Source organism: Thamnophis elegans, chromosome 17, assembly GCF_009769535.1.
Source record: "Thamnophis elegans isolate rThaEle1 chromosome 17, rThaEle1.pri, whole genome shotgun sequence".
Lineage (NCBI taxonomy): Eukaryota > Metazoa > Chordata > Lepidosauria > Squamata > Colubridae > Thamnophis > Thamnophis elegans.
Genome location: NC_045557.1, coordinates 8,458,439 through 8,484,190, shown reverse-complemented (window position 1 = coordinate 8,484,190; position 25,752 = coordinate 8,458,439). Strand labels below are relative to the sequence as shown.

The following is a 25,752-nucleotide window of genomic DNA, read 5'->3' as shown; positions in this document are numbered from 1 at the left end:
ATTCCCAGAGTCCCTCGCGCACAAGGATTCTGGGAGTTGAAGTAAACTCGCAAGATTCCCTTTGTATATAAATACATTAGAATTACTAGACTGTCATATATGTGGGATTATATTTTGTATTTATATATTCCTCCAGGGTTATGTAGTGAATATTGAAGGTGGTGACCCTTTGAGAGCTGTATGCAATGTAATTTCTTTTTAACGTATGCAGATTAGTGTACATTCACAATAAAGTATTCTATTCTTTCTATTTTATTATTATTCTATTCTATTCCATTTAATTACATTCCATATATTCTATTGCATATTCTGTCCTATTCAATCGATTCTATTAATTATTCTATTCTATTCTAAATATTCTATTCAATCTATTCTATTAATTATTCTATTATTTTCTATTCTATTCTAAATCTATTCTATTCAATCTATTCTGTTAATTATTCTATTATTTTCTATTCTATTCTAAATCTCTATTCAATCTATTCTGTTAATTATTCTGTTCTATTCAGTTGGCTTGCGCACAAGGATTCTGGGAGTTGAAATAAACTTGCAAGATTCATTTTTCTCGCCATGTACATGTATACATTCAGACTATACTGTGTTCATATGTGGGTAATATGCGTAATTTAGTATTTATTTTATCATGTTTTTGTAGTGTAAATTGGAGGTGGTGATCCTTTTGAGAACTGTATGCAAAGAAAATTTTCAGATTCAGAATCTGAATCTGAAAAGAAATTTCATTTTAATATATGCCGATTAGTGCAATGGTCACCAACTGGTGGCCCATGGACCACTGGTGGTGTGTGAGAAATTGTTGGTGGTCCGCAGAAATATTAATTGCATTTTTGATATTGCACTAAATCAGGGGTCCTCAAACTACGGCCCCTGGGAGGGATATGTGCAATGAACGATTGTGTTGCTGCAGAGAGTCTCCCCCTTCGGGGTCTTTTTGTGGGGGTCGGAGGGGGGCAGAAATTCTTACTTGGGGTCTGCTTCAGCCTCCTGGTGGGGGGCTTTGGGCAAAGGTTGGAGGGAAGCAACGCTGGTGGCGAAGAGGCGGAGGGCCTCATTCCAGTGGGACTGCATCATGGCCTGGAACTGGCTGACCATCTCAGCCCACTGAGCCTCCAGGCGCCGGTACCTGGCCTTGCAACTCCCACAGGTCTTCCCTCTGCTTGGAAATCTACTTATACCTGCTATCCTGTACATGTTTGACAAACTAATAAATAAAATAAAATGTGTGCAACTCTTTGAGTCAAAATTCCGCCTCCCCCATCCTGTTCTTTCCCTTTGGTTTTTCAAGGCCTTTCCATCCAGTGCTACCAAATTCCCAACTCCTGGACTGTGGCCACCACAGAGTTGGTGGAAGAGGCAAATCAAACGGAAGCCCACAAACTTTAGAAAAGTTAGCTTTATTCGCGATATCGCTATCACGGCAATCCTCCCCTTTCTGAAGGTGACTCAGAGAGAACTGCAGACCTCAGGAGGGCTCGCTGGGAAGGGGGGAGAGGAGGGAAGACCCAGGCCCCTCCACCACCCCCCTCTCACCCGCCCTGCAGCCTTAACTTTGCCAAAAATGAGCATCGGCGTGAGTCAGCTCCAGCAATTCCCGCTCGAGGATGTCGGCGTCCTCGGAAAAGCGTTCGGAGAAGGAACGGATCAGCCCCCCGGCGCTGGATTCATACTGAGTCAGTCGGACTTTGCCGCCTGGGCAAGGAAGGGGAGAGCAAGAGAACCAGTCAGCCGGCAAAAAATTGCAAAATTTATTCTGTCCCCAATTCTATGATTAAGATTATAATCCCACCCCCCCACCCCCTCAAATCATCCTTTCTCCTTCGTTGCGGACTCTCGAAACGTATCTGGGGACCATGTTTAATGTGAATAGCAATAGCCCTTAGACGTATATACTGCTTTACAGTGCTTTTACAGCCCTCTCTAAGCGGTTGACAGAGTCAGCCTCTTGCCCCCATTAATTTGGGTCCTCATTTTACCGACCTCGGAAGGAGGGAAGACTGAGTTAACCTTGGGCCCATTAGGATCGAACTGTTGGCAGTGTGCAGTTAGCTTGCAGTACTAATCACTGGGAAGGGAGGGAGGGAGGGAGGAAGGGCAATAGCACTTAGACATATACTGCTTTATAGTGCTTTTACAGCCCTCTCTAAGCGGTTTATAGAGTCAGCCTCTTGCCCCCAACAATCTGGGTCCTCATTTTACCCACTTCGGAAGGATGGAAAGCTGAGTCAACCTTGAGCCTGGTTGCATTTGAACTGCCAAATTGCAGGCAGCCAGCAGGCAACAGAAGTAGTCTGCAGTACCACACACTTGACCACTGTGCCACTGGGAAGGTCACAACTGGCAATCAACACACACACACACACACACACACACACACGATGCTGTGACCGTCGCAAATGCGAGCCAAGTGGCTGAATTGCAATCCGGTGTCCCTTCCTTGAACGGAGACCAGCTCCAAATCCCTTTACACCGGAAATCTCTGGAAAATCCTGGGAAGAGCTCAGGTTGTGCATACCGAGTGAAATCGGTGACGTTGGACCCCCCGAGAAATGATAAAAACCAGGTTAAGACCCCGGCCTCCTTACCCTCCAGACGGGTGTTGGCTTGGACGAAGAGCTTCCGTGCTTCCTTGCGTAAAAGCACCGTCTTGCGTAGGCTTAGGAAGCATTCCGGTTTGTCGTCCGTCACGGCTGAATAGGCTTCGTAAAGCTTTCGGCCCCCTTCCACGTCGGCAGTCGATTTCAGGATCTGTAAAGAAAGCGGGGGGGAAATCTTGCTAAAATTACCGTGTTTCCCCGAGAATAGGAGAGGGTCTTATTTTCTTTTGACGCCCAAAATAAGCGCTTGGCCTTATTTTCAGGGAGATCTTATTATTTTTGAGGTGTAGGAGGCCCCTTAACCTCGGCCCGTGGATCAGCTGATCCAGAGAGGGCTGGAGACACCGTCTCTGTTTCTGGCACACTCTAGCCAGTCCTAGCGTCCCTGGGCTCGCCGTTCTTTTTGCGACCGCCACTAAGAGAAGGGGCGTAGTAGCTAGGGTTTGCAGTGTTGTGGTCCGTCGGCGGCCTGTGGAGCTGACAGCAGAGTCGGACAGCGAGGAGGTTGGGAAGGAACATGGGCCAGTCTTTGAGTCTGGGGAAGGCTTGGACAAGGGTTCCGCGTCAGAGGCAGAGAGAGGGCCAGGGCCATCTGGTCGTTAAGTGCTGCCTCCGGAGCCTGACATCAGCGAGACGGAAGAACAGTGTGAGCCTTTTCCCTGCGTGCGCATGTGAAGAGCTTCCAGAAGGCAAGAACAAGTAAGACAGAAAGGCCGACTCGGGCGTGAGGCTTGGAGATGATTGGCCCCACTGTAAAGCATCAAAGAGCAGCAAACGGACATGAGCCCTTGAAGGAAGCAACTTTGTTCATTCTAGTCGGTTCAAACTCTGAGAAGCTCCGTTTTGACTCTGTGCTCTCTTTGCCCTTGAAAAACTAATTGGCAACGAGGTCTCTGGCAGCGTATCAAGGGAGACAAAGGTGGGTGCTTAATCAGCATTACCTTGAAAGACTGTGACAGACAACTGTCAGACTCTTCGGCAGACTGTTTTTGAATCATTATGGGCTGTAAATGACCATAATTCATACCCATTTAAATAAAAAGAGGGTTTTGGGGAGGAAGCGTGTGATTTATGCTTTATCAGGAAGCCTAGGTCAGAACACGGCGGGAGCAGCCTCCATGAAGCCCTTTGGCGGGGATGGCAGGTGCGTGTTTTTAATTTGTTTTGATAGCCTCCCACCAGCAAAAAATGGGGTGCGGTGGTGCAGCCCCCCCCACCCACTCCCGAGTTTTATTTTAGCTAACAAAGCTGCCTTTGCTGCTCCTTTGCTGTTTCCAGGACCCTGTGGGCCAGACCTTTTTTTCAAAGTTTTTATTTTATTTTTATTCTCTTATATATAGGTATAATTGTAATTTAATTAATTGTAATTTAATAAATTTATATGCCGCCCAATCCCGTAGGACTCCTGGCGGCTTACAAAATACAAGACTAAAAAGATAAAAAGTTAAAAATAGGGAAAGAGAAAACAGATTTAAAAGCAACACACCATACACTCAATCCAGGTGGGGCTGGACCTCGTTCCTGAGGTCAACAGCCCCAGGCCTGCCGGAATAGCCAGGTTTTAGTGGCTTTTCGGAAGGCCGAGAGAGTGGGGAGGGTCCGGATCTCTGCGGGTAGATCGTTACATTCAGATAGTTATTGTTCTTATTTATCTTGATCACTTTTACATATTTGTTTTTCCATATAAAAAGTTAAAACATACATTCTGCGTTGCTTTTCTTACCCTCCCATACACTTACTTAGTATTATCACCACCCCATTTTTTTTCGATCGGGAGCCAGTGCAGCTCGCGGAAGATGGGTGTAATATGGGTGTATCTCGGTACACCCAACATCGCTTGCGCGGCTGCATTCTGGACCAGTTGTAATCTCCGAACACTTTTCAGGGGCAGCCCCATGTAGAGCGCCCCAGGGCCTTCAGTTTGACACCCCCTGCTCTAGACCAAACTGGCTCCCTTCTTTCACAATTCGGAGCGGAGTTCCCATGGCTAAGGGAGGGAAGACACCCCCTCACTTACTTGCAGCTTCCTGAGAAAACTTTCCAGAGCTGGTTTTCCAACAGAGGTGATCTTGGTGCGGTCCAGCAAGACAGCCGCGTCGGGTTTCCCGTCCATCCCCGTGGTGTGGTGCAGGGACACCAGGCCCTCGCCAGCCTCCAGCAGCACTCTTAAAATCACAAAGCGGGCTTGCATGTGGGCCTGGGGGAGAAATGAGGGGATGTCAGGAGGGGAAACAGGAGTCTAGAAAGTAGAATCGGTGTGCTATTCCCAAGAGAGCCAAGCAAAATTCCAGGTTTTCTTTAGGAGTTCAATGTTGCCAATCAACTCCCAGAATTCACCAGTCAGCATGGTTTAAGATGGGTGGAGTTCAACTCCCAGAATTCCCCAACCAGCATGCTTTTAACATGGGTGGACTTCAACTCCCAGAATTCCTCAGCCAGTACAGGCAGGGGAAGGAGGAATAATTATAACTCAGTAAATGTGTGTGTGGAAATAAGCTCCCAGAATTCTCCAGCCAGCTTGCTTTAAGATGGGTGGGCTTCAACTCCCAGAATCCCCCAGTCAGCAGGATTTAAGATGGGTGGAGTTCAACTCCCAGAATTCCCCACCCAGCATGCTTTTAACATGGGTGGACTTCAACTCCCAAGATTCCCCAGCCAGCAGACTTTTAGATGGGTGGACTTCAATTCCCAGAATTCCCCGTTCAACATGCTTTTAACGTGGGTGTACTTCCACTCCCAGAATTCCTCAGCCAGTACAGGCAGGGGAAGGAGGAATAATTATAACTCAGTAAATGTGTGTGTGGAAATAAGCTCCCAGAATTCTCCAGCCAGCTTGCTTTAAGATGGGTGGGCTTCAACTCCCAGAATCCCCCAGTCAGCAGGATTTAAGATGGGTGGAGTTCAACTCCCAGAATTCCCCACCCAGCATGCTTTTAACATGGGTGGACTTCAACTCCCAAGATTCCCCAGCCAGCAGACTTTTAGATGGGTGGACTTCAATTCCCAGAATTCCCCGTTCAACATGCTTTTAACGTGGGTGTACTTCCACTCCCAGAATTCCTCAGCCAGTACAGGCAGGGGAAGGAGGAATAATTATAACTCAGTAAATGTGTGTGTGGAAATAAGCTCCCAGAATTCTCCAGCCAGCATGCTTTAAGATGGGTAACTTCAATTCCCAGAATTCCCTAGCCAGCAGGCTTTAAGATGGGTGGAGTTCAACTCCCAGAATTCCCCAATCAGCAAGCTTTAAGATGGGTGAACTTTGACTCCCAGAACTCCCCAGCCAGTAAGGGCAGGGGAAGGAAGAATAATCATAACTCAGTAAATGGTAAAGCCAACGTTGAACAAAATGTCAATAGAAATAATTATATATAATAAGTAAAAAAAACCCAATATAAACCAAAATGCAACTTATCGTATTGTCAATAATTTAGTAAGTGTCCTAGGAACATGGATATATTTTGTGCTTACTTTGTGCCATTATGTTTCACTCATTTATAAATAAATATAAGAGTGATATTATTCAATCCGGAAACACCTTGGTGCTTTCGGTTTGGGTGCAAAAATAATATTCACAAATAAAGAAAACATAAAGTTAATAAGAAACTATTATTAGTGAAGGTTTTCGAGGGTTAATTAAGGCTTCCCCAGCTAGGCTGGCCAGGGAATTCTGGGAGTTGAAGCCCACTTATCTTCAAGCTGCAAAGGTTGAGAAAACTGCATTACATTATTATCATTATCATCATCATCATGTAGTAATAATAAAGCCAATATTTCTGTCTTTTGCAAATGGGGCATAATGAAACACCAAGGAAATACAGTTCCAAAATTAGATCCTTACCTGGCGCCAGCTACCAGATTCAGGGGTATAGAATTCCAGAGCCAGAAGTCCTGCCCGCACCATATTTAGCCAATTAATATAGATCACATTTTCAGCATCTTCCCCTTTCAGTTCAAAGATCCTGACAAAGCCAAAAAGTAAATGAACACTCCAGTTAAGAGAGGAAAAAATACGATAAATGCAAAGATATTTCTATTTTATCTTATTTTTTTGAAATCAATAAAAACTTCCCCAAAGTTATTCTTTTCATTCCACATAACTATCATTCATAATCCTTATTACTTTTATATAAGATGCTTATTGTTATTGCTTTTCCTGCTAATTACTTTGTTATTGCTATAGTACGGTTATATAGGCTAACAATTTGTAAGATTTAGTACTTCAGTGGTTTTAAAATTCTTTCGGCCTGTTTCCACAAAGGGTGGGAAATTAACACTGCTGGATGATATTCAGTCAACATTCAACTAGGGAAGATATTATGGATAAAAGGTAAAAGTTCCTCCCTCATGTATGTGCTAGTCATTCCTGACTCTAGGGGCGATGCTTATCTCCTTTTCAAAGCCAAAGAGCCAGTGCTATCCGAAGACGTCTCCGGGGTCATGTGGCCGGCATGACTAAATGCCGAAGGCGGATGGAACGCTTCTACCTTCCCATCAAAGGTGGTTCCTATTTTTCTACTTGCATTTTTTACGTGCTTTCGAACTGCTAGGCTGGCAGAAGCTGGGACAAGTCACGGGAGCTCACTCCGTTACATGATGCTAGGGATTCGAACCGCCGGCCTTTCTGATTGACAAGCTTAGTTTCTTCGTGACCCGTCAAAACCGCGTTCCACAAAAGCGCAGTCGACGAAAGCGCGTATGTGACGTCATCACAGCGCGACGAAAAAGATCGAAAAATTGAAATAAAAATTTAATTACAGCAAGCCGATTCACATAAAGGTAAGGGTTAGGTTTAGGGTTAGGGTTAGGTTAGGTTTAGAGCGTTAGCGTTACGTTTAGCGTTAGGTTAAGGGTTAGCGTTAGGTTTTTCGTTAGGTTAAGGGTTAGGTTTAGGGTTAGGTTAAGGGTTAGGGTTAGGGTTAGGGTTAGGTTTGGGGGGGTTAGGGTAAGGTTTTCGCTTTATTTTTACATTTTTCGATCTTTTTCGTCGCGCTGTGATGACGTCACATACGCGCTTTCGTCGACCGCGCTTTTGTCTACCGCGGTTTTGTGGTGGAACCTAGCTTCTTAGCCACTGAGCCACCGTGTCCCTTATATTATAGGTACGGGTAGTATATTTAATGACTCTTCAGAGTTACAAGAGCAGTGGAAAAAGTGACAGATGACCATTTTTCACACTTACGACTGTTGCAGCATGCGACCAAAATGGAGACCCTTGGCAACTGACACATATTTAGGACAATTCTAGTGTCCTGTGGTCATGTGACCCGCTTTTACGACCTTCTGACCGGCAGAGTCAATGGGGAATCCAGATTCACTTAACAGCCGTGTTACTAACTTAAGAACTGCAGTGATTCACTTAACAACTGTGGCAAGAAAGGTCGTAAAACGGAAGCAAAAACTCACACAACTAATGTGTCACTTAACCACAGAGGGTTTGGGCTCGACGGTGGTCGTAGGTTGAAACTACCCAATCTGCCTCTTTCTGGGCTGCAATTCAGATTTCCCGCAGCTAAGAAGGTACCCCCTCGTTCTCCCTCCTCCCCCAAGCCCGTCACGGCTCACCGGAGAACATCCTTGTTCAAGCAGAGGTAGAGACCCACGCATTCTGCCCGGCACTCTTCGTAACTCGAGGCCACGCTGGAGAATTTGCTGTCCCAAGTCTCGCCCCCTTGGTACCAACTCCGAATCTGGACGGGGTTGGGGTGAGCAGAGAACATCATGATGGAAGGTTCATCTGTTATTCTAAGTCACTGTCGCCCCCAAACTTGGTTCTTCCTAAGCCAAAACCAATACAGGTAGCCCTGGGCTTGCGGTTCATTTAGTGACCGTTCCAAGTTACGATGGAGCTGAAACAAGCGACTGAGGACCATTTTTTTCACACTGATGGCTGTTGCAACATCTCCCTGGTTATGGGATCAAAATTTGGACGCTTGGCAACTAATGTTCTGACCGAGGCTTCCCAAGAACCTGAAGCCAACTCCTGGTCCCAACAAAAAAAACCTTTTGTTAATTGACTGTGAATTCTGCTCCTTCATCTCTAGCAAAGTCTTTCAAGGGAGGATTTACGGTCACAGACCTTATCTGGCTTGGAGAGCTGCCAGGCCCAGATCTGCAAAACTTGGCCAGGAGTCTCAGAGAGTCACGAACCAATCAAGCGAATTAATGGTCTCCTGCAAACTCCACTCCCCTTTTGCTCCTCTTTTATTTCCTCTGGGAGGGGCCATTCACCGTCCACGTATAGCCTTACTCCCAAGTCTCCTCTTGTTCCTTAGCTGTTCCCTTTATCTGGCAACTCTGCGCATGCGCACACTGGAAACAGGCTCCAGCTGTTCGTCTGCCCCACTGATGTCTGACTCTGAAGGCAGCTGATAACTGTCAGACGGCCCTGGCCCCCTCTCTGCCTCCGACACAGAGCCCTCCTCAGAGCCTTCCCCAGATTCCAGGACTGGCCCAGGTTCCTCCCCAACCCTCCTCACTGTCTGAATCTGCTGCCAGCTCTGCTGGCCGCTGGCAGGCCACAGCTGATTCGTACTTATTGTCCCAGTCACGCAATCGCCTTTTGCGAACTAGCCAGGACAGATATGATATCCACCTAAACCCCTCTGTCCATCCTCACCAATTCTCCCGTCTCCGGGTTGATCACGGCAGACTTGTCAAAGTTGAAAGCCCCCGAATCGTCCTACGTAGGAAGAGAGGGAGGGAAAAAAGCTGTTGAAATCCCAAGTCCCGTGCAAAATTAATGTCGAAGCAATATTGTCGCAGAAAAAAATAACTGGGAAATGGAGGACCCGCAGAGATTTACAGATGTGGCATCTAAACACCTGGAAGATATCCAGCCATGAAGCTAAAAATACTAGAAAAGCAAATGGCAGCAGGTTTTGGGTCTGGCTAGTCTAAAGAAAAGAATTAGGAGTGACATGATTGCAGTATTCCAGTATTGGAGTGGCTGCCCCAAAGAAGAGGGGATCAACCTATTCTCCAAAGCACCAGAAAGCAGGACAAGAAACAATGGATGGAGACTAATCAAGGAGAGAAGCAACATGGAATTAAGGAGAAACTTCCTAACAGTGAGGACAATTAATCAGTGGAACTGCTTGCCACCAGAAGTTGTAGGTGCTCCATCACTGGAGGTTTTAAAGAAAAGATTGGACAGTCATTTGTCTTGAGATGGTATAGGTTCTCTTGCTTGAGCAGGAGGCTGGACTAGAAGACCTCCAAGGTCCCTTCCAGCTCTATTCTATTCTTCTTTCCCCTTATTCTATTCTATTCTTCCTTCCTCTTATTCTATTCTTCTTTCTCCTTATTCTATTCTTCTTTCTCCTTATTCTATTCTTCTTTCCTCTTATTCTATTCTTCTTTCTCCTTAATCTATTCTATTCTTCTTTCTCCTTATTCTATTCTATTCTTCTTTCCTCTTATTCTATTCTATGCTTCTTTCCTCTTATTCTATTCTATTCTTCTTTCCTCTTATTCTATTCTTCTTTCTCCTTAATCTATTCTATTCTTCTTTCCTCTTATTCTATTCTATTCTTCTTTCCTCTTATTCTATTCTATTCTATTCTTCTTTCCTCTTATTCTATTCTATGCTTCTTTCCTCTTATTCTATTCTATTCTATTCTTCTTTCCTCTTATTCTATTCTATTCCATTCTTCTTTCCCATTATTCTATTCTATTCTTCTTTTCCTTATTTTATTCTTCTTTCCTCTTATTCTATTCTTCTTTCCCCTTATTCTATTCTATTCTTCTTTCCTCTTATTCTATTCTATTCTTTCCTCTTATTCTATTCTATTCTTCTTTCCCCTTATTCTATTCTTCTTTCCTTTTATTCTATTCTTCTTTCCCCTTATTCTATTCCATTCTTCTTTCCCATTATTCTATTCTATTCTTCTTTCCTCTTATTCTATTCTATTCTATTCTATTCTATTCCATTCTTCTTTCCTCTTATTCTATTCTATTCTTCTTTCCTTCTATTCTATTCTATTCTATTCTTCTTTCCTTCTGTTCTATTCCATTGTAGCTTTGCAGTCTGGATAGGTCTTACCTGCACAAACAGCTTCCCGCTGCCATGACCAAGAAGTTCGTGGAGGCCAACTTGGACTTCGAAAGAAGGTCCTTTCCACTGGATGTAGAGATCCTGCAAAAGACACCGTTGACGTTAGTAGTAGGTTGGACTAGAAGACCTTCAAGATCCCTTCCAACTCTGCCATTCCTCTCCAGATCGAAAGGACTGGTTTTTGTTACGCCCTACGGCTTTTCTTTAAATGACTTGTCATTCAAGTTTTCCCCCCTCCCACCAGGTCCCGCTTTCCTCCATCATGTCCTCCGAGACACACACACACACACAAACACACACACACACACACACAAACACACAGAAGCCATACTTTGTCCTCTTCTGCCAGGAAAGTCAGTTTCTCCTTTTGGGTGGCGTAAGCAACCGCCAGCACGTTCCCCAGTGAGACGTTCTTGAATCCTTCTGTCTGGCGGATGTCGTCATCTGTGGAGGAGGAGGAGAAGGAAGAAGAGGTGGACTACAGTTCCCATCATCCCCGGGGCCAATAGAAGCCGGGCTGGATGAGAGCAGAGAAAGGGGTCATATTTTTTTTTCTGCCCCAAGTCCAGATATTAAAGCACAATGGCTGGAGAATTCTGGGAGTGGGACTTGACGTTTAGTACTGTAAGGAGCCTCAGACCGCTCCTGAGCGAAGGAGTGGAACATCTGCCACTTTGAACTGAGGTAACGGAATGTGAGGCAATTGGCAGTTGGAACAGAGTTCTTTTCAGGTGGGGAGGGGGAGTAGAATGTCTAACTCCTTAGCATCAGAGCGTGTTAATATAAGGCAACTGGCAGTTGGAACAGAATTCTTTTCAGGTGGGGAGGGGGAGTGGAACTACTTAGTATCAGAGCATATTAATTACTGTATAAGAAATGCTAATGATCTGATAGCCATTTCGAAAAACCCTTTCTTAGTGAGCACCAAGAAGCCAAGAGGAACATAGGTGCCAAATTTCAAGTTTGTAGGCTTTACAGTTCTGAAGATTTCGTGATGAGTGAGTGGTATTTGGCTTTTATATATATAGATGACTAGCCATTTCTATAACACTAAATCTTTCTAATCAACAAAACCAAAATCAAAGTTCTTTTTTTTTCTTCTTCACAAGCACAAATTCCAGAAATGATAACCAAATAAGAACATATTTTCTTCTTTAAATGAAATATTCAATTTAACCATTCCTGCTTTCTCGCTATGAAAATACATTTCTATTTGCACCTAGTCATCTTTGTGAACTGTCCCCCATTTTTATTTACAAAATGTATTGTATTATTTCAATTTTTTTTGGCCTTACTGAAGAGGGGGGACCTTTTTTTCCTTCCTTCCTTCCTTCCTTCCTTCCTTCCTTCCTTCCTTCCTTCCTTCCTTCCTTCCTTCCTTCCTTCCTTTTTTCTTTTCCACCGCCCATTTTCCTCAAAGTACTAAACTTTTTAAAAACACAAACACTTCTTCCTTTTAAATCAAAACTTTCTAATGCATCTTATTCTTCGATTTTGCCATGCAAGCTTTAAACTTCAATATTGCGTTTAGCTGCCTCCCTCCAAAATACCTTTATAGAATGTTTTATCTTGTACTGTGCTTGAAGGAGTTGGAAGTCAATGGCCCCTTTTCTTTTCTCTCCCCCCCCCTTGTATCTCACAAGCCTCTTTTCCTGTTCCCTGTTCTGCCCTTAATTTCCTATATTCTTTTGGTTCTTATATTTTATACAATACAATAAAACCTGGGGAGGAAAGCTATGGCAACTCTAGACAGCATCCTAAAAAGCAGCGACATCACCCTGACAATAAAGGTGCATATAGTCAAGGCTACGGTTTCCCCAGTTGCAACGGATGGCTGTGAAAGTTGGGACCACAAGGAAGGCTGAGCGCCAAAGAATGGAGGCCTTTGAACTCTGGGGCTGGAGAAGACTCCTGCATTGAGTCCCTTGGACTGCAAGGCCATCCAACCGGTCAGTCCTAGAGGAGATCAACCCTGACGGCTCTTTAGAAGGCCGGATCCTGAAGGGGAAACTCAAAGACTTTGTTCCACTTAATGAGAAGGAAGAAGAGAAGAGAGAGAGAGCGCCTCATGCTGGGAAGGATGGAGGGCAAAAGAAGAAGAAGAGGACGACAGAGAAGGAGGGGGCTGGATGGAGTCACTGAAGCAGTCAGCCTGAGCTTCGATGGACTCCAGAGGATGGGAGAGGACAGGAAGGCCTGGAGGAACGTGGTCCATAGTGTTGCGATGGGTCGGACACGACTTCGCAACTAACAACAACATGCAATTAAAAATAAAAAAAATGTAAAGAATAAGAGAAACACTGCTCTAATGAAAAATCCAAATATCAGCACAGCCTTACAATTTGGGATATTGATGCCGGCAGGAATCCCACTTCCTGCAAAAGTCAGCACATCGAGGGAAGTGAAGTCCGGCTTCAGGAAGTGGTCCTTCTCAAAGGCGCGGGGCCAAGGCAGCTCTTCCAGGAGGTGTTCGGCCTGGGACACCAGCTGTGCGAACTTGGCGCTCATCGCTTTGTTCACCACAGCCACAAAACCTGAAAAAGACAAGACGTCAGAGGAACAAAAGACCAGAGGAGCTTCTCGCATCTTGCAAATTCTCTGGGCTGGATTCGTATTCGTGTCACTTGAGCGGGGAGAATCGAGGGTCGGCTGATGTGTGGGAAACGGAAGCATAGCTCTGGGCACAAGCCACGTTTCTTCCTCACTCAAAGGGGTTTTCTATGAGGACAGGGCAAACTGGTTCCTTGACTGTCTCCAATCTTCGAGTCCACATAAAGTGCTGGATTCAAAGATTCCCACATCTCAAAAGGAAAGTACCTTCAAACTCTCCCCGGGATCCGTATGGGTCTCGGTAGCTCTCGATAAAACCAATGTAGCTGTGGAGGCAAATGGGACAAGTATCAACAGACCAGTGGTGGGTTTCAAAAATTGTTGGAACCTACTCTGTGGGTGTGGCCTCCTCTGTGGGAGTGGTTTGCCGCCCATGTGACCGGATGGGAGTGGCTTGCCGCCCATGTGACCGGATATGAAATTATGAATTAGTACTTAGGTCGGTCCAAGTAGCTATTCAGAAACTCAGAAGCTATTCAGAAATTCAGAAGCATGCAAGTCTTAAAGCTGTCAAGTTACAAGATCCTTGCAGCCTTAACCCTTTAGGAAAAAAAAACAAACCCAGGGGTGTTCAAACTTGACAGCTTTAAAACTTGTGGACTTCAACTCCCAGAATTCCTCCTCCAGTCACATTGGCTCAGGAACTCTGGCATTGAAGCATGCAAGTCTTAAAGCTGTCAAGTTACAAGATCCTTGCAGCCCTAACCCTTTAGCAGTGGTGGGTTTCAAAAAATTTTGAAACCTCTTCTGTAGGTGTGGCCTGCTTTCCGGGTCCACTGGTGGAACCTCTTCTAACCGGTTCGGTAGATTTGACGAACCGGTTCTACCGAATAGGTGCGAACTGGTAGGAACCCACCTCTGCAACAGACATATATATGCAAGACTATTTTATTTTATTTTATTCCCATAGTTTCATTTAATTTTTTTTTCATTTTATTTATTTTTTCATTTTGTTTAAATTTTGTTTCATTTTATTTATTTCTTTTTTTATTTCAATTTTTATTTCCTTTTCATTTCATTTTGATGGCATTTTGATTGAATTTCACTTCCCAATTTCAATTTTTAGTTCATTACCTTTTTTTCATTTCGCTTTGCCTTTTTACTGAATTTTGCTTTTTAATTTCATTCCATTTTTTAAAATTCATTTCACTTTGATTGTTTTTTCATGGCATTTTTTGTGTGTTTTAATTTAATTTTGCATGCATTTTTGATTGAATTTCATTTATTTTTAACTTCATTCCATTTCTTAAGTTCAATTTTAATTTAATTTTTTTTCATCTTATTTTCAGGTCTGATAATGGCCGTCTATCCTATTACAGGTAGTCCTCAAGTTATGACCCCCATTGTGTCCAAGGTTTATGTTGGTAGGGTGAAACATTTGTTAAGTGAGTTTGTCCCATTTTACAACATTTCTTGCTGCAGTCAAGTGAATCATTACATTTGTTAAGTTAGTAACACAGTTAAGTGAATATGGGTTCCCATGGACTTTATCGTCACAAGAGGGGATCACATGACCCTGGGATGCTGCATCCGTCATAAGTATGAACCAGTTACCAAGCATCTGAATATTGATCATGTGACCATAGGGATGATGCAAGTGTGAAAAATGGTCATAAGTCACTTTTTTCAGTGCTGTCGCAACTTTGACATGAAATTTTGAGAATTAAGCAATCATCCCGTCTCATCCCAAGGAAGGACATCGATTTCTTTCCAAGGTCACCTAAGTTCAAAGCTCACCTTTCCACGATGGGACTTTTGTCGCGAATCCAGCAGCGAGACCCCTCTTTGTGGGCTGGGATGGAGCCTTGCCTGAAGCTGGTTGCGTAGTGCTTCAACATCTCCGTCTGAACGGGCCTGGCGGTATGTTGCTGGTGAAGAAACAGAGAGGCTGCTGGGAACTGCTTCTCTAAGTTAGACCTTTTAAGATGGGTGGACTTCAACTCCCAGAATGCTCAAGTCAGAATTGATGCTGTCTAGGGAATTCTGGGAGTTGAAGTCCACCCATCTTAAAGCAAGCTGGCTGGGGAATTCTGGGAGTTGAAGTTCATCCCTTTTAAAGCATGCTGGCTGGGGAATTCTGGGAGTTGAAGTCAACCCATCTTAAAGCATGCAGACTAGGGAATTCTGGGAGTTGAAGTTCATCCCTTTTAAAGCATGCTGACTGGGGGACTCTGGGAGTTGAAGTCCATCTCTTTTAAAACATGCTGGCTGGGGAATTTGGGGAGTTGAAGTCCACCCATCTTAAAGCATACTAGCTGGGGGGTTCTGGGAGTTGAAGTCCACCCATCCCAACCTTAAACATTTTAAGATATGTGGACTTCAACTCCCAGAATGCTCTAATCAGAATTGATGCTGGCCAGGGAATTCTGGGAGTTGAGGCCCACCCATCTTAAAGCATACTGGCTGGGGGATTCTGGGAGTTGAAGTTCATCCCTTTTAAAGCATACTAGCTGGGGGACTCTTTGGAGACCTGGTGGGTTTGCAGAAGGACACACAAGCTTACAAGATTGAGATCTTGAGAGAGCTGCTAACCCAGATCATCAGAAAACCCATTCCGCTCGTCCCTTACCTGCGCTTTCTGCAAATTCTCCACAACCCTCTGCAGAATCGGGCTGTAATCACCCCGCGTGACAGTAAACGTGCAACCCTCAAACTGGAATTGCTTCGTTTTGACCTTCATCTCATCAAGTTGGGGCTCTGAAAAAAGAGAGGCAGGATTCAGCATTTTAAAAGCGGCGTTGGCCGATGCAAGTCATCCTCGGCTTGCGACGGTTCATTTGGCGACCACTGAAAGTTACAACCTCACAGGAAAAAAAGTGACTTTTTTTTCACACTTATGACCTCTATTGCAGCACGATCACGGTTCTGACGTTTGGCAACTGACTCGCATTTATGACAGTGGCAGTGTCTCTTTTGCAATCTTCTGATCAGCAAAGTTAATGAGGCCAGGTTCACTTAACAAACAACTGCAACGATTCACTTAGCAAGAAAAGTCATAAAATGAGGCAAAACTCAGTTAACAAATTTTTCACTCCGATATATATATATATATATGTGTGTGTGTGTGTGTGTGTGTGTGTGTGTGTGTCACAACCCCTGGTATGCCCAAATATGGGAGGAAACTCATTGCTTCAACAACAACAGTAAAAATATTGGGTTTCTGTCTGGATGGTCTCTTGTGACGAGCCGATAGACAGAGAATGGAAGCAGTGAGCTTCCTCCCATATTTGGGCATACCGGGGGTTGTGACACTAATTACATACCTATTTCCCTGGCTCAGCTGATAAAGGAGGAGAGCCTGTGGCTTAGTGGTTAACACATCTGCCTAATATGTAATACAGCCCAGGTTCGAATCCCAGTAAGGGTATGGCTAGCTGATGACAGCTAAATAGCTTGAAATAGATCTATACTAGTCTCCCTTTATTTATTATCAGCACAAATAAAACATATATATATATATATATATATATATATATATATATATATATATATATTCTTTGTTTAGGGGGTCACCATTAAACAAGAGGGAGAAGGAGGGGCGGAGGGACGCTCCAGCCATTACCATCCAGAAGGACTGAAGCCAGACGGACTTCGTAGCTGGTTTTTCCTCCAGTTTCTGTTTTAAAAAGCCGGGTGTTGTAAGCGCTGATGTTCTACAGAGGAAAGAATAAAGCATTGGGAAAAACGTATTCATTTTTAACCCAGCACTATTCTATTTATAAATAACTCCATGGAGTGAACACCTAATACCTCTTCCTCCTCCTATTTTGCCCACAACAACCAGCCTGTGAGGTGGGTTGGACTGAGAGAGAGAGAGAGAGAAAGGGATTGGCCCAAAGTCACCCAAATGGCTTTCATGCCTAAGGTTTCCAGACTTTCAGAAAACAGAATAGAATAACAAAAGTTGGAAGGGACCTTGGAGGTCTTCTAGTCCAACCTCCTGCTTAGGCAGGGTATCCTATCAAACAAATGGTTGTCCAAACTCTCCTTAAAAATTCCCAGTGTTGGAGCATTTTACAACTTCTGGTGGCAAGTTGTTCCATTGATTAATTGTTCTCACTGTCAGGAAATTCCTCCTTAGTTCTAAGTTGCTTCTCTCCTTGATTAGTTTCCACCCATTGCTTCTTGTCCTGCCTTCAGGTGCTTTGGAGAATAGATTGACTCCCTCTTTTTTGTAGCGATGCCTGAGATATTGGAAGACTGCTATCATGTCTCCCCTGGTCCTTCTTTTCATTAAACTAGACATACCCAGTTCCTGCAACCGTTCTTCCTATGTTTTAGCCTCTAGTCACCTAATCCTCTTGGTTGCTCTTCTCTGCACTCTTTCTAGACTCTCAACATCTGTTTTTACATCATGGAGACCAAAACTGGATGCCGTATTCCAAGTGTGGCCTTATAAAGTGGTATTAACACTTTACGGGATCTTGATTCCATCCCTCTGTTGATGCAGCCTAGAACTCCTACAGTACCTGAGAATCCAGGAATTTCTGAGCCAGCTTCGCATCTTCCATGGAACAATTTGCAGAGAAGTAGGTGGAAACCCCCTAAAGACAAGGAAGAAAGGGGACAGGTACCATGATAGTTCTAAGCGTGGATGTCGGAGCCCCAAATGGCCAATCCCTCCCCCACCCCACCCCTAGAAATGGGGCTGAGATGGGCCCAAGAACAATACCTCCCCACGGAGCCCTAAATGCCTCTGAAGAGGCTCCAGGGAGTACATTAGCTTCTCACAGCTCTCCCACAAAGCTTCCATCTCTTCCGGGTTTTGCAAAAATGCCTGGCTCGCCCACACCAGTTTCTTCAGTTTTTCCTAGAAAAACAAAAGGAACAAAAGATAAAGTAAAAAGATAACAGTCAAGGTCGACTCAGCCTTCTGTCCTTCCGAGGTGGTACAATGAGGACCCAGATTGTTGAGGGGGTAAGAGGCTGACTCTGTAAACCACTTAGAGAGGGCTGTAAAGCACTGTGAAGTGGTATATAAGTCTAAGGGCTATTGCTATTGCAATAGAATAGAATAGAATAGAATTCAATTCTTTATTGGCTATTTGTGATTGGACACATAAGGAATTTGTCTTTAGTGCTGATGCTTTCAGTGTACATAAGGAGAATAAAATACATTCATATGTATTGAGTAGAGTAAAAAGATACCACACTTAGAGATAGTCATAGGTTACTAATAAGCAATCAAATTATACTAGGAAACAAGTAAAACAATATAAATTTTAAAGATAGAAACAACATGGCTATAGTCATAAGTGGGAAGAGAGAGGTACTAGGAAGGAAGAGAAGAATAATAGTAATACAGTCTTAGTAGATAATTTGACAGTGTTGTGGGGATTAGTTGTTTAGCAAGAGTGATGGCATTCAGGGATATAACTGTTCTTGTGTCTAGTTGTTCTGGTGTGCAGTGCTAAAAATAACAACAACAACAACAATAAAAATCATAAAATATTATTACAAATAATAAACTATTATTAAAAATAATAAAATAGTATAAAATAATAAAGTATTATAAAAATAATAAAAATATTATTGCTAAAAATCCAAATGAAAAGAATCAAAATAAATATGAACAGGGTGAAAAAGGAAGTTAAAAACAAAAGAAAAATAAAATAAAATTGAAACTAGAGCAAAACAAAAACAAAGGAACTCAAACCAACAATGGGATAAAATGAAATGAAATAGAAATAAAGATGAGGAAAGGAATAAGGAAAAGAAATAAAAAGGAAAATAAAACGAAAACTAAAAGAAAACCAAAATGACAACAAAAATTCAAACCAACAATGAAAAAAAAAAGAAATAAAATACCAATAAAGATGAGGAAAGGAACTATGAAAGAGAATAAAAATGAAAACTAAAAGAAAACAAAGCAAGAAGAAAATAACACAAAATTCATGAGGGAAAACCTGAAATAAAATAAAAATAAAGACGAGGAAAGGAATAATTAAAGGAAATAAAAATGAAAATAAAGTGAAAACTAGAAGAAAGCTAAACTGAAAGTGAGGAAAAATATCAAAATAATATATATATATCAAGAAATCAAAGTAAACAGAAAAAAACAGGGGAGGGTAACAAAATAAAAATGAAAATAAAGAAATGGACCTGAGGGGGAAAAAAATGACAATAAACATCAATGTAAAAATGTTCAAGGCCCAAGAGGGGGTGGAGCCACTGTCAAGACTCCGCCCCCTCCACCAACTCCTTCCCCAATGAGGACCAAGGAGCTTTCCAATTGGCTGAAGGGCAGAAGTTAAAAAGCTGATCCCACCCAATAGACTTCCGTTTGGCGCTTACCTTGGGAAGGCTAGGGACAAATTTGGTGTCACCGAAGGACTTGTAGTTGCCCATATTGGCGTAAATGGCCGCTGTGTAAACCAGAACTGCCTGCGAGGGAGAATTCCATTTTATTTGCCTTCATTTTTACAAAACCAGAGTTTAATCTTTTACAAAAGTGCTGTTCTGACCTAGGCTTTCCCAGCAGCACGGGTCCTCGTCCCGATAAACCCCTTTTATTTAATTTACAGTGAATTCCTCTCCCGCAAAGTCTTTCCTCTCCCACAGTCTTTCAAGATGGCTCACAATTACCGACCTTTATCAGGCTTCGAGAGTGGCCAGGCCGAGATCTTTCAGACGCTGCAAGAATGCAGGAATGAACGAATTGCCTCCTGCAAACTCCACTCCCCTTGCGCTCTTCTTTTATTGCCCATGGGAGGGGCCATTCACCATCTACCTGTGGCCTTACTTCCTGTTCTTTAGCTGTTCCCTTCCTCTGGCAATTCTGCACATGCGCACACTGGGAAGAGGCTCCAGCTGTTCTTCTGCTTCACTGATGTCTGACTCGGAAGGCAGCTGATAACTGTCAGACGGCCCTGGCACCCTCTCTGCCTCCAACACAGAGCCCTCATCAGAGCCTTCCCCAGATTCCAGGACTGGCCCAGGTTCCTCCCCAACCCTCCTCACTGTCCGAATCTGCCACTGGCGGGCCACAACCAGAGCCCTCTTGCTCATCAGAATGGCTGCCATGGTGGTAGGCCTTGCTGAGCTCCAAGGACTAAAATACAGAGTCCTCCTCAGAGCCTTCCCCAGACTCCAGGACTGGCCCATGTTCCTCACAACCTCCTCACTGCCCGAATCTGCTACCAGGCCATAACAAGTGTGGTCAACAGACAGCAGGAAAAGAAAGAACAACAATCTCCTCAGTACTTCACCACAAAATTGTGTCCAGCGCTCTTCAGTATCTCTTCATAAATGATTTAGATGAGGGGATGGAAGGGAAATTCATCAAATTTCCAGATGACAACTAAGCTGGCAGGAATAACCAACGCCTCAGAAGACAAATTCAGGATCCAAGAGGATCTTGACAAGACTTGAACAACGGGCTCTATCCAATCAAATGAAATTTAACGTGGAGAAAAAGAAGATTTTCGATTTAGGCAAGAAAAACCAAAAGAACAAGTACAGCTAAGGCAAAGACTCTCTCAAAAACAGTAATTGTGAGAGGGATTTTGGAATCCTAGTTGAACAATCACTTAAATATGAGTCAACTGTGCGCAGCCGCCACCAAAAAAAGCAAATACGATCCTCGGTTGCACGAACAGAATCAGAATGTGGCATTAGTAGCGTTTTATTAAAACGTAGTAAGGCCACACCTGGAATACGGCATCCAGGTTTGGTCACCGCATTACAAAAAAGAAGTTGAGGCTTGGGGGAAAAAGTGCAAAGAAGAGCAATGAAGATGATTAATGGTCTGGAGACAAAAACCTATGAAGGATGGTTGCAGGATTTGGGCTTGGCTAATCTAAAGAAAAAGATGACATGGCCGCAGTATTTCAGTATTTGAGGAGCTGCCACAAAGAGGAAGGGGTCAAATTATTCTCCAAAGCACCAGAAGGCAAGATAAGAAACAACGATGGAAACTAATCAAGGAGAGAAGCAACCTAGAAAATAAGGAGAAATTTCCTGATAATGAGGACAATTAACCAGTGGAACTGCTTGCCTCCAGAAGCTGTTGATGCTCCATCACTGAAGGTTTTTAAGAAGAGATTGGACAGTCACTTGTCTGAAATGGTATAGGGTCTCCTGCTTGAGCAGGGGGTTGGACTAGAGGACCTCCAAGGCCCCTTCCAGGTCTATCCCGATTGACTGACTTGATTAAGAGTGAGAACAATTAACCAGTGGAACGGCTTGCCGCCAGAAGTTGTGGGTCTCCGTCACTGGAGGCTTTTAAGAAGAGATTGGACAGTCACTTGTCTGAGATGGTACAGGGTCTCCTGCTTGAGCAGGGGGTTGGACTAGAGGACCTCCAAGGCCCCACCCGGCTCCATTCCAATTGATCGATTACCTGATATTCTTCATCCGTGACGCCGAGCGAACGGGCCACCTCTTGTAACTGATTCGGGTCCTGAGTTCGGAAGATGCGGGAGAGGAGGACGTAAATGGTGGGAGATTCCGGGGACGTTTGTAACAGGACCACCAGTCCCCCATACCAGCAAGCGCGTGACAAGTAGTGAGCGTAAAGTTTCTCTTCCGCGGACAACAGCTCAAAAGCTTCGGCACAATCCAACGTCGCGATCCCAATGTCGTTGGGTAAAACATAATGGGAGTCCACCATGATGCCAACCTGGACAAGGGAGAAACTGATATTTGATACTCATGGTATGTACTTTGTTATATAAAAAAAATCTTTATTATAAAGATAAAAGAGAGACAGTTTGGTCTAGTGGTTAAGGCGCCAGGTTGGAACTGGGAGATGGTGAGTTCTAGTCTCCCTTTAGGCATGAAAACCGGATGGGTGACTGAGCCAATCCCCAGGAGATGGTGAGTTCTAGTCCTGGTTTAGGCATTGAAAACCAGCTGGGTGATCTTAGGCCAGTCCCTCCCTCCAATCCATTCCACCTCACAGGGTTGTTGTGAGTGGAAAAATAGGAAGAGGAAAATGCCTTGGATATGTTCACCGCCTGGAGTTATTTATTAATAAAATAAAAGTCAGGATACAAATCTATAAATAAAGGACGGGGAAGGGAGGAAGGAGAAATAGGAAGAGGGCAATAAGGAAAACTAAAAAGGAAGGAAGGAAGGAAGGAAGGAAGGAAGAATAGGAAGGAAGAATAGGAAGGGAGCAATAAAAGGAGAGCTAGGGAAGGAAGGAAGGAAGGAAGGAAGAATAGGAAGGGAGCAATAAAAGGAAAGCTAGGGAAGGAAGGAAGGAAGGAAGGAAGGAGAAATAGGAAGAGAGCAATAAGGAAAACTAAAAAGGAAGGAAGAATAGGAAGGGAGCAATAAAAGGAAAGCTAGGGAAGGAAGGAAGGAGAAATAGGAAGAGAGCAATAAGGAAAACTAAAAAGGAAGGAAGAATAGGAAGGGAGCAATAAAAGGAGAGCTAGGGAAGGAAGGAAGGAAGGAAGAATAGGAAGGGAGCAATAAAAGGAAAGCTAGGGAAGGAAGGAAGGAAGAATAGGAAGGGAGCAATAAAAGGAAAGCTAGGGAAGGAAGGAAGGAAGGCAGGAAGGAAGGAAGGAGAAATAGGAAGAGAGCAATAAGGAAAACTAAAAAGGAAGGAAGGAAGAATAGGAAGGGAGCAATAAAAGGAAAGCTAGGGAAGGAAGGAAGGAAGGAAGGAGAAATAGGAAGAGAACAATAAGGAAAACTAAAAAGGAAGGAAGGAAGGAAGGAAGGAAGGAAGGAAGGAAAGATAGGAAGGGAGCAATAAAAGGAAAGCTAGGGAAGGAAGGAAGGAAGGAAGGGCTTCCAAACACATTCCTAATACCTCAGATTCTTCCTGAATTCAAGCAGCAACTGCCAGATATAAAATCTGTTGCTTCAAACCTGAAAAGGAAGGGGGAAAAACCCCATGTTTTAATATTCCAACTTTTTCCTGAAGAGGGGCAGTTTTCATGGCTTTACAGGGGCCTGGTCGAGCCCTGCTTTGTATAACAGTTACTCAAAATCCTCCCTGTGATTCTCCGTCACCCATGTGACACCTATGGTTGTCCCAAAGGTCCTTTTTTTTCCCCCCAAGAGGCAACTGGACTTCCTTGCTTTTTCTTGGAAGATGTTTTGCTTCTCACCCAGGAACCTTCTGCAGCTCTGACTTGCATGGTGGGGACTTGGAGTCAGAGCCGAAGAAGCTTCTTTGGGGGAGAAGCAAAATGCCTTCAAAGAAAAGGAAAAAAAAACAGAAAGTCAGCTTGGAAAATAAAAAAAGCATCTTTGGGACAAAGTCCTTTCCTTCCCTTCCCTTCCAGCCAGCCATTTCCTGATTAGGGGTTGGGAAAGGAATCATTAACAGATTAACAGAAGGGACCTTGTAGGTCATCTAGTCCACCACCACCCCTCCAGCCAAGCAAGGAAATTGCCTTTCAAGCACGGCTGGGAAAAAAAAACCCTTGCCCATCCTAAATTGTGCTCCGCAAGATTCAGAGGCAACCAGCTTTCTCTGCGGTTAAATCCCACCTGCCTTTGAAAACCATGAGGACCAGAAACTTGCTTTTTTTAAAAACTGGAGCCAGAGGGGTTCCAGGCGACCGCCCTCCTGAAATCTCCCAGCGGCTTCGAGGATGCCCCCCGATGCAGGCTGAGGTCAGACCCGGATGGGTGTACACGCGTGCTGCCGTTCCCACGAGCCTCCCTTGCACCCGTGTCCACGTGACCTCCCGCTCCGCTCGGTTTCCTCCTCACCTGCAGCAGAGCTCGCCTTCCAACTTCCTGCCACGCCCCCTTCTCGGTTTGTCCATTCGGCGGGGCGGTCGGGCGGACACGCCCCACCCCCCCGGGCATATCCAGCCAATGAGAGGCTGATAGCTGCGTTGCTGGGAGACCAAAGGCCCCGCCTTTCTCTTTTTTCATTTTTGGCTCGATTCTTGCTTGCTTGCTTTTTTTTATCTGATTCTTTTTATCTTGTTTTCTCTCTCTCTCCGTCCTCCATTCCTTCCTTCTTTCCTTTTTTCTTCTTCCTTCCATCCGATTCTCTCCTTCATTCCTTCCTCCTTGTGTCTTTTTTTCTCGTTTCCTCCCTCTTTCCTCCCTTCCTCCCATTCTCTCCTTTGAATCCTTTCTCCTTATATCCTTTCTTTTTCTTTTGCTCCCTTCTTCCTTCTTTCCTCCCTCCCTCTCATTCTCTTCTTCAATCCTTCCTCTTTCCCTTTCTTGCTTTCCTTCTTTTTCTTCCTCCTTCCCTCCCATTCTCTCCTGTTCCTTCCTTCATCCTTTCTTTTTCTTTTCCCTCTTTTTTCATCCTTCTTTCCTCCCTCCCTCTCATTTTCTCCTTCCCTCTTTCTTTCCCTCTTTTCCTTCCTTCCACCCTCCCATTCTTTCCTTCCTTCTTTCCCCTCTCCTTCTTTCTCTTTTTTCTTCCTCCTTCCCTCCCGTTCTTTCCTTCATTCCTTCCTCCTTCTTTCTTTTTTTCTTTCCCCCCTCCCTCCCATTCTCTCATATCCTTTCTTTTTCTTTCTTTTGCTCCTTCCTTATTTCCTCCCTTATTCTCTCCTTCGATCCTTCCTCCTTCCCTTTCTTTCCTTCATTCTTTATTTCCTTCTTTTTCATCCTCCTTCCCTCCCATTCTCTCCTGTTCCTTCTTTCCTTAATCCTTTCTGCCTTTCTTTTTCTTTTCTTCCCTCCTTCCTTCTTTCCTATAGAGCCGAGGTGGCGCAGTGGTTAGGGTGCAGTACTGCAGGCCACTTCAGCTGACTGTTATCTGGAGTTCAGCGGTTCAAATCTCACCGGCTCAGGGTTGACTCAGCCTTCCATCCTTCCGAGGTGGGTGAAATGAGGACCCAGACTGTGGAGGCAATATGCTGACTCTGTAAACCGCTTAGAGAGGGCTGAAAGCCCTATGAAGTGGTATATAAGTCTAATTGCTATTGCTATTCCTCCCTCTCACTTTCTCCTTCCTTCTTTCCTCCTTCTTTCTTTACTTCTTTCTTTCCTTATTTTTCTTCCTCCTTCCCTCCCGTTGTCTCCTGTTCCTTCTTTCTTGCATCCTTTTTTATTTCTTCCTCCCTCCCTTCCTTTCTTTCCTTTCCATCCCATCCCATCCATCTATCACTCTTTTGTTTCCCCTCTCTCCCTCTTTTCAGTGTCTACATCTTTTTTCTAATACCTGACCAAAACTGCATGCAATATTCCAAGTGTCGTCTTAAATAAGGCTTTATAAAGCAGTACTAGTACTTCACGTGATCTTGATTCTATCCCATCTTCACCCTTTGAGATGATGGTGATGCTCTTTGCATTAAATCCCAGGCGACATCCATGTTGCATTTTCCCTGGTTCTTTGCTGTGGAGGTTCATAATGTAGGAAGTCTTGGGGGAGAATAGCCAAGGAACCTTACCAAAGCGTTCACACATTAGTTTCAATCGCCAGTCTTTTGGGGTGTGTAATATCCTATGTTGGACAGGCACAGCTTCCTTTGCTGAGGTTATAATTTTAACGGTTTTACCAGCTTTAAAAAAAACCTGGTTAATTTGGAAGCGTAAAAC

At 44.0% G+C, this 25,752-nt stretch overlaps 1 protein-coding gene across 2 annotated transcripts; it reads right to left on the bottom strand.

Moving 5' to 3' along the window:
- Positions 1–1,396: 1,396 nt before the first annotated feature.
- Positions 1,397–24,002, bottom strand: DPP3 (dipeptidyl peptidase 3). 2 transcript variants are annotated; one of them, XM_032234148.1, is made up of 19 exons: positions 23,956–24,002; positions 23,045–23,103; positions 21,620–21,898; positions 19,573–19,662; positions 17,951–18,088; positions 17,748–17,822; positions 16,841–16,931; positions 15,848–15,975; positions 15,016–15,146; positions 13,486–13,544; positions 13,008–13,202; positions 11,000–11,112; positions 10,657–10,749; positions 9,232–9,294; positions 8,178–8,302; positions 6,454–6,574; positions 4,630–4,809; positions 2,601–2,763; positions 1,397–1,707 (listed from the first exon to the last, which is right to left on the bottom strand). In XM_032234148.1, the coding sequence occupies exons 3-19, from the start codon at positions 21,887–21,889 to the stop codon at positions 1,562–1,564; spliced, it is 2,181 nt and encodes a 726-aa protein (XP_032090039.1). In that variant the 5' UTR covers positions 21,890–21,898; positions 23,045–23,103; positions 23,956–24,002; the 3' UTR covers positions 1,397–1,561. The 2 variants fall into 2 exon arrangements, with proteins under 2 accessions (XP_032090039.1, XP_032090040.1); XM_032234149.1 differs by lacking the exon at positions 23,956–24,002 and adding an exon at positions 23,765–23,949.
- Positions 24,003–25,752: the final 1,750 nt, after the last annotated feature.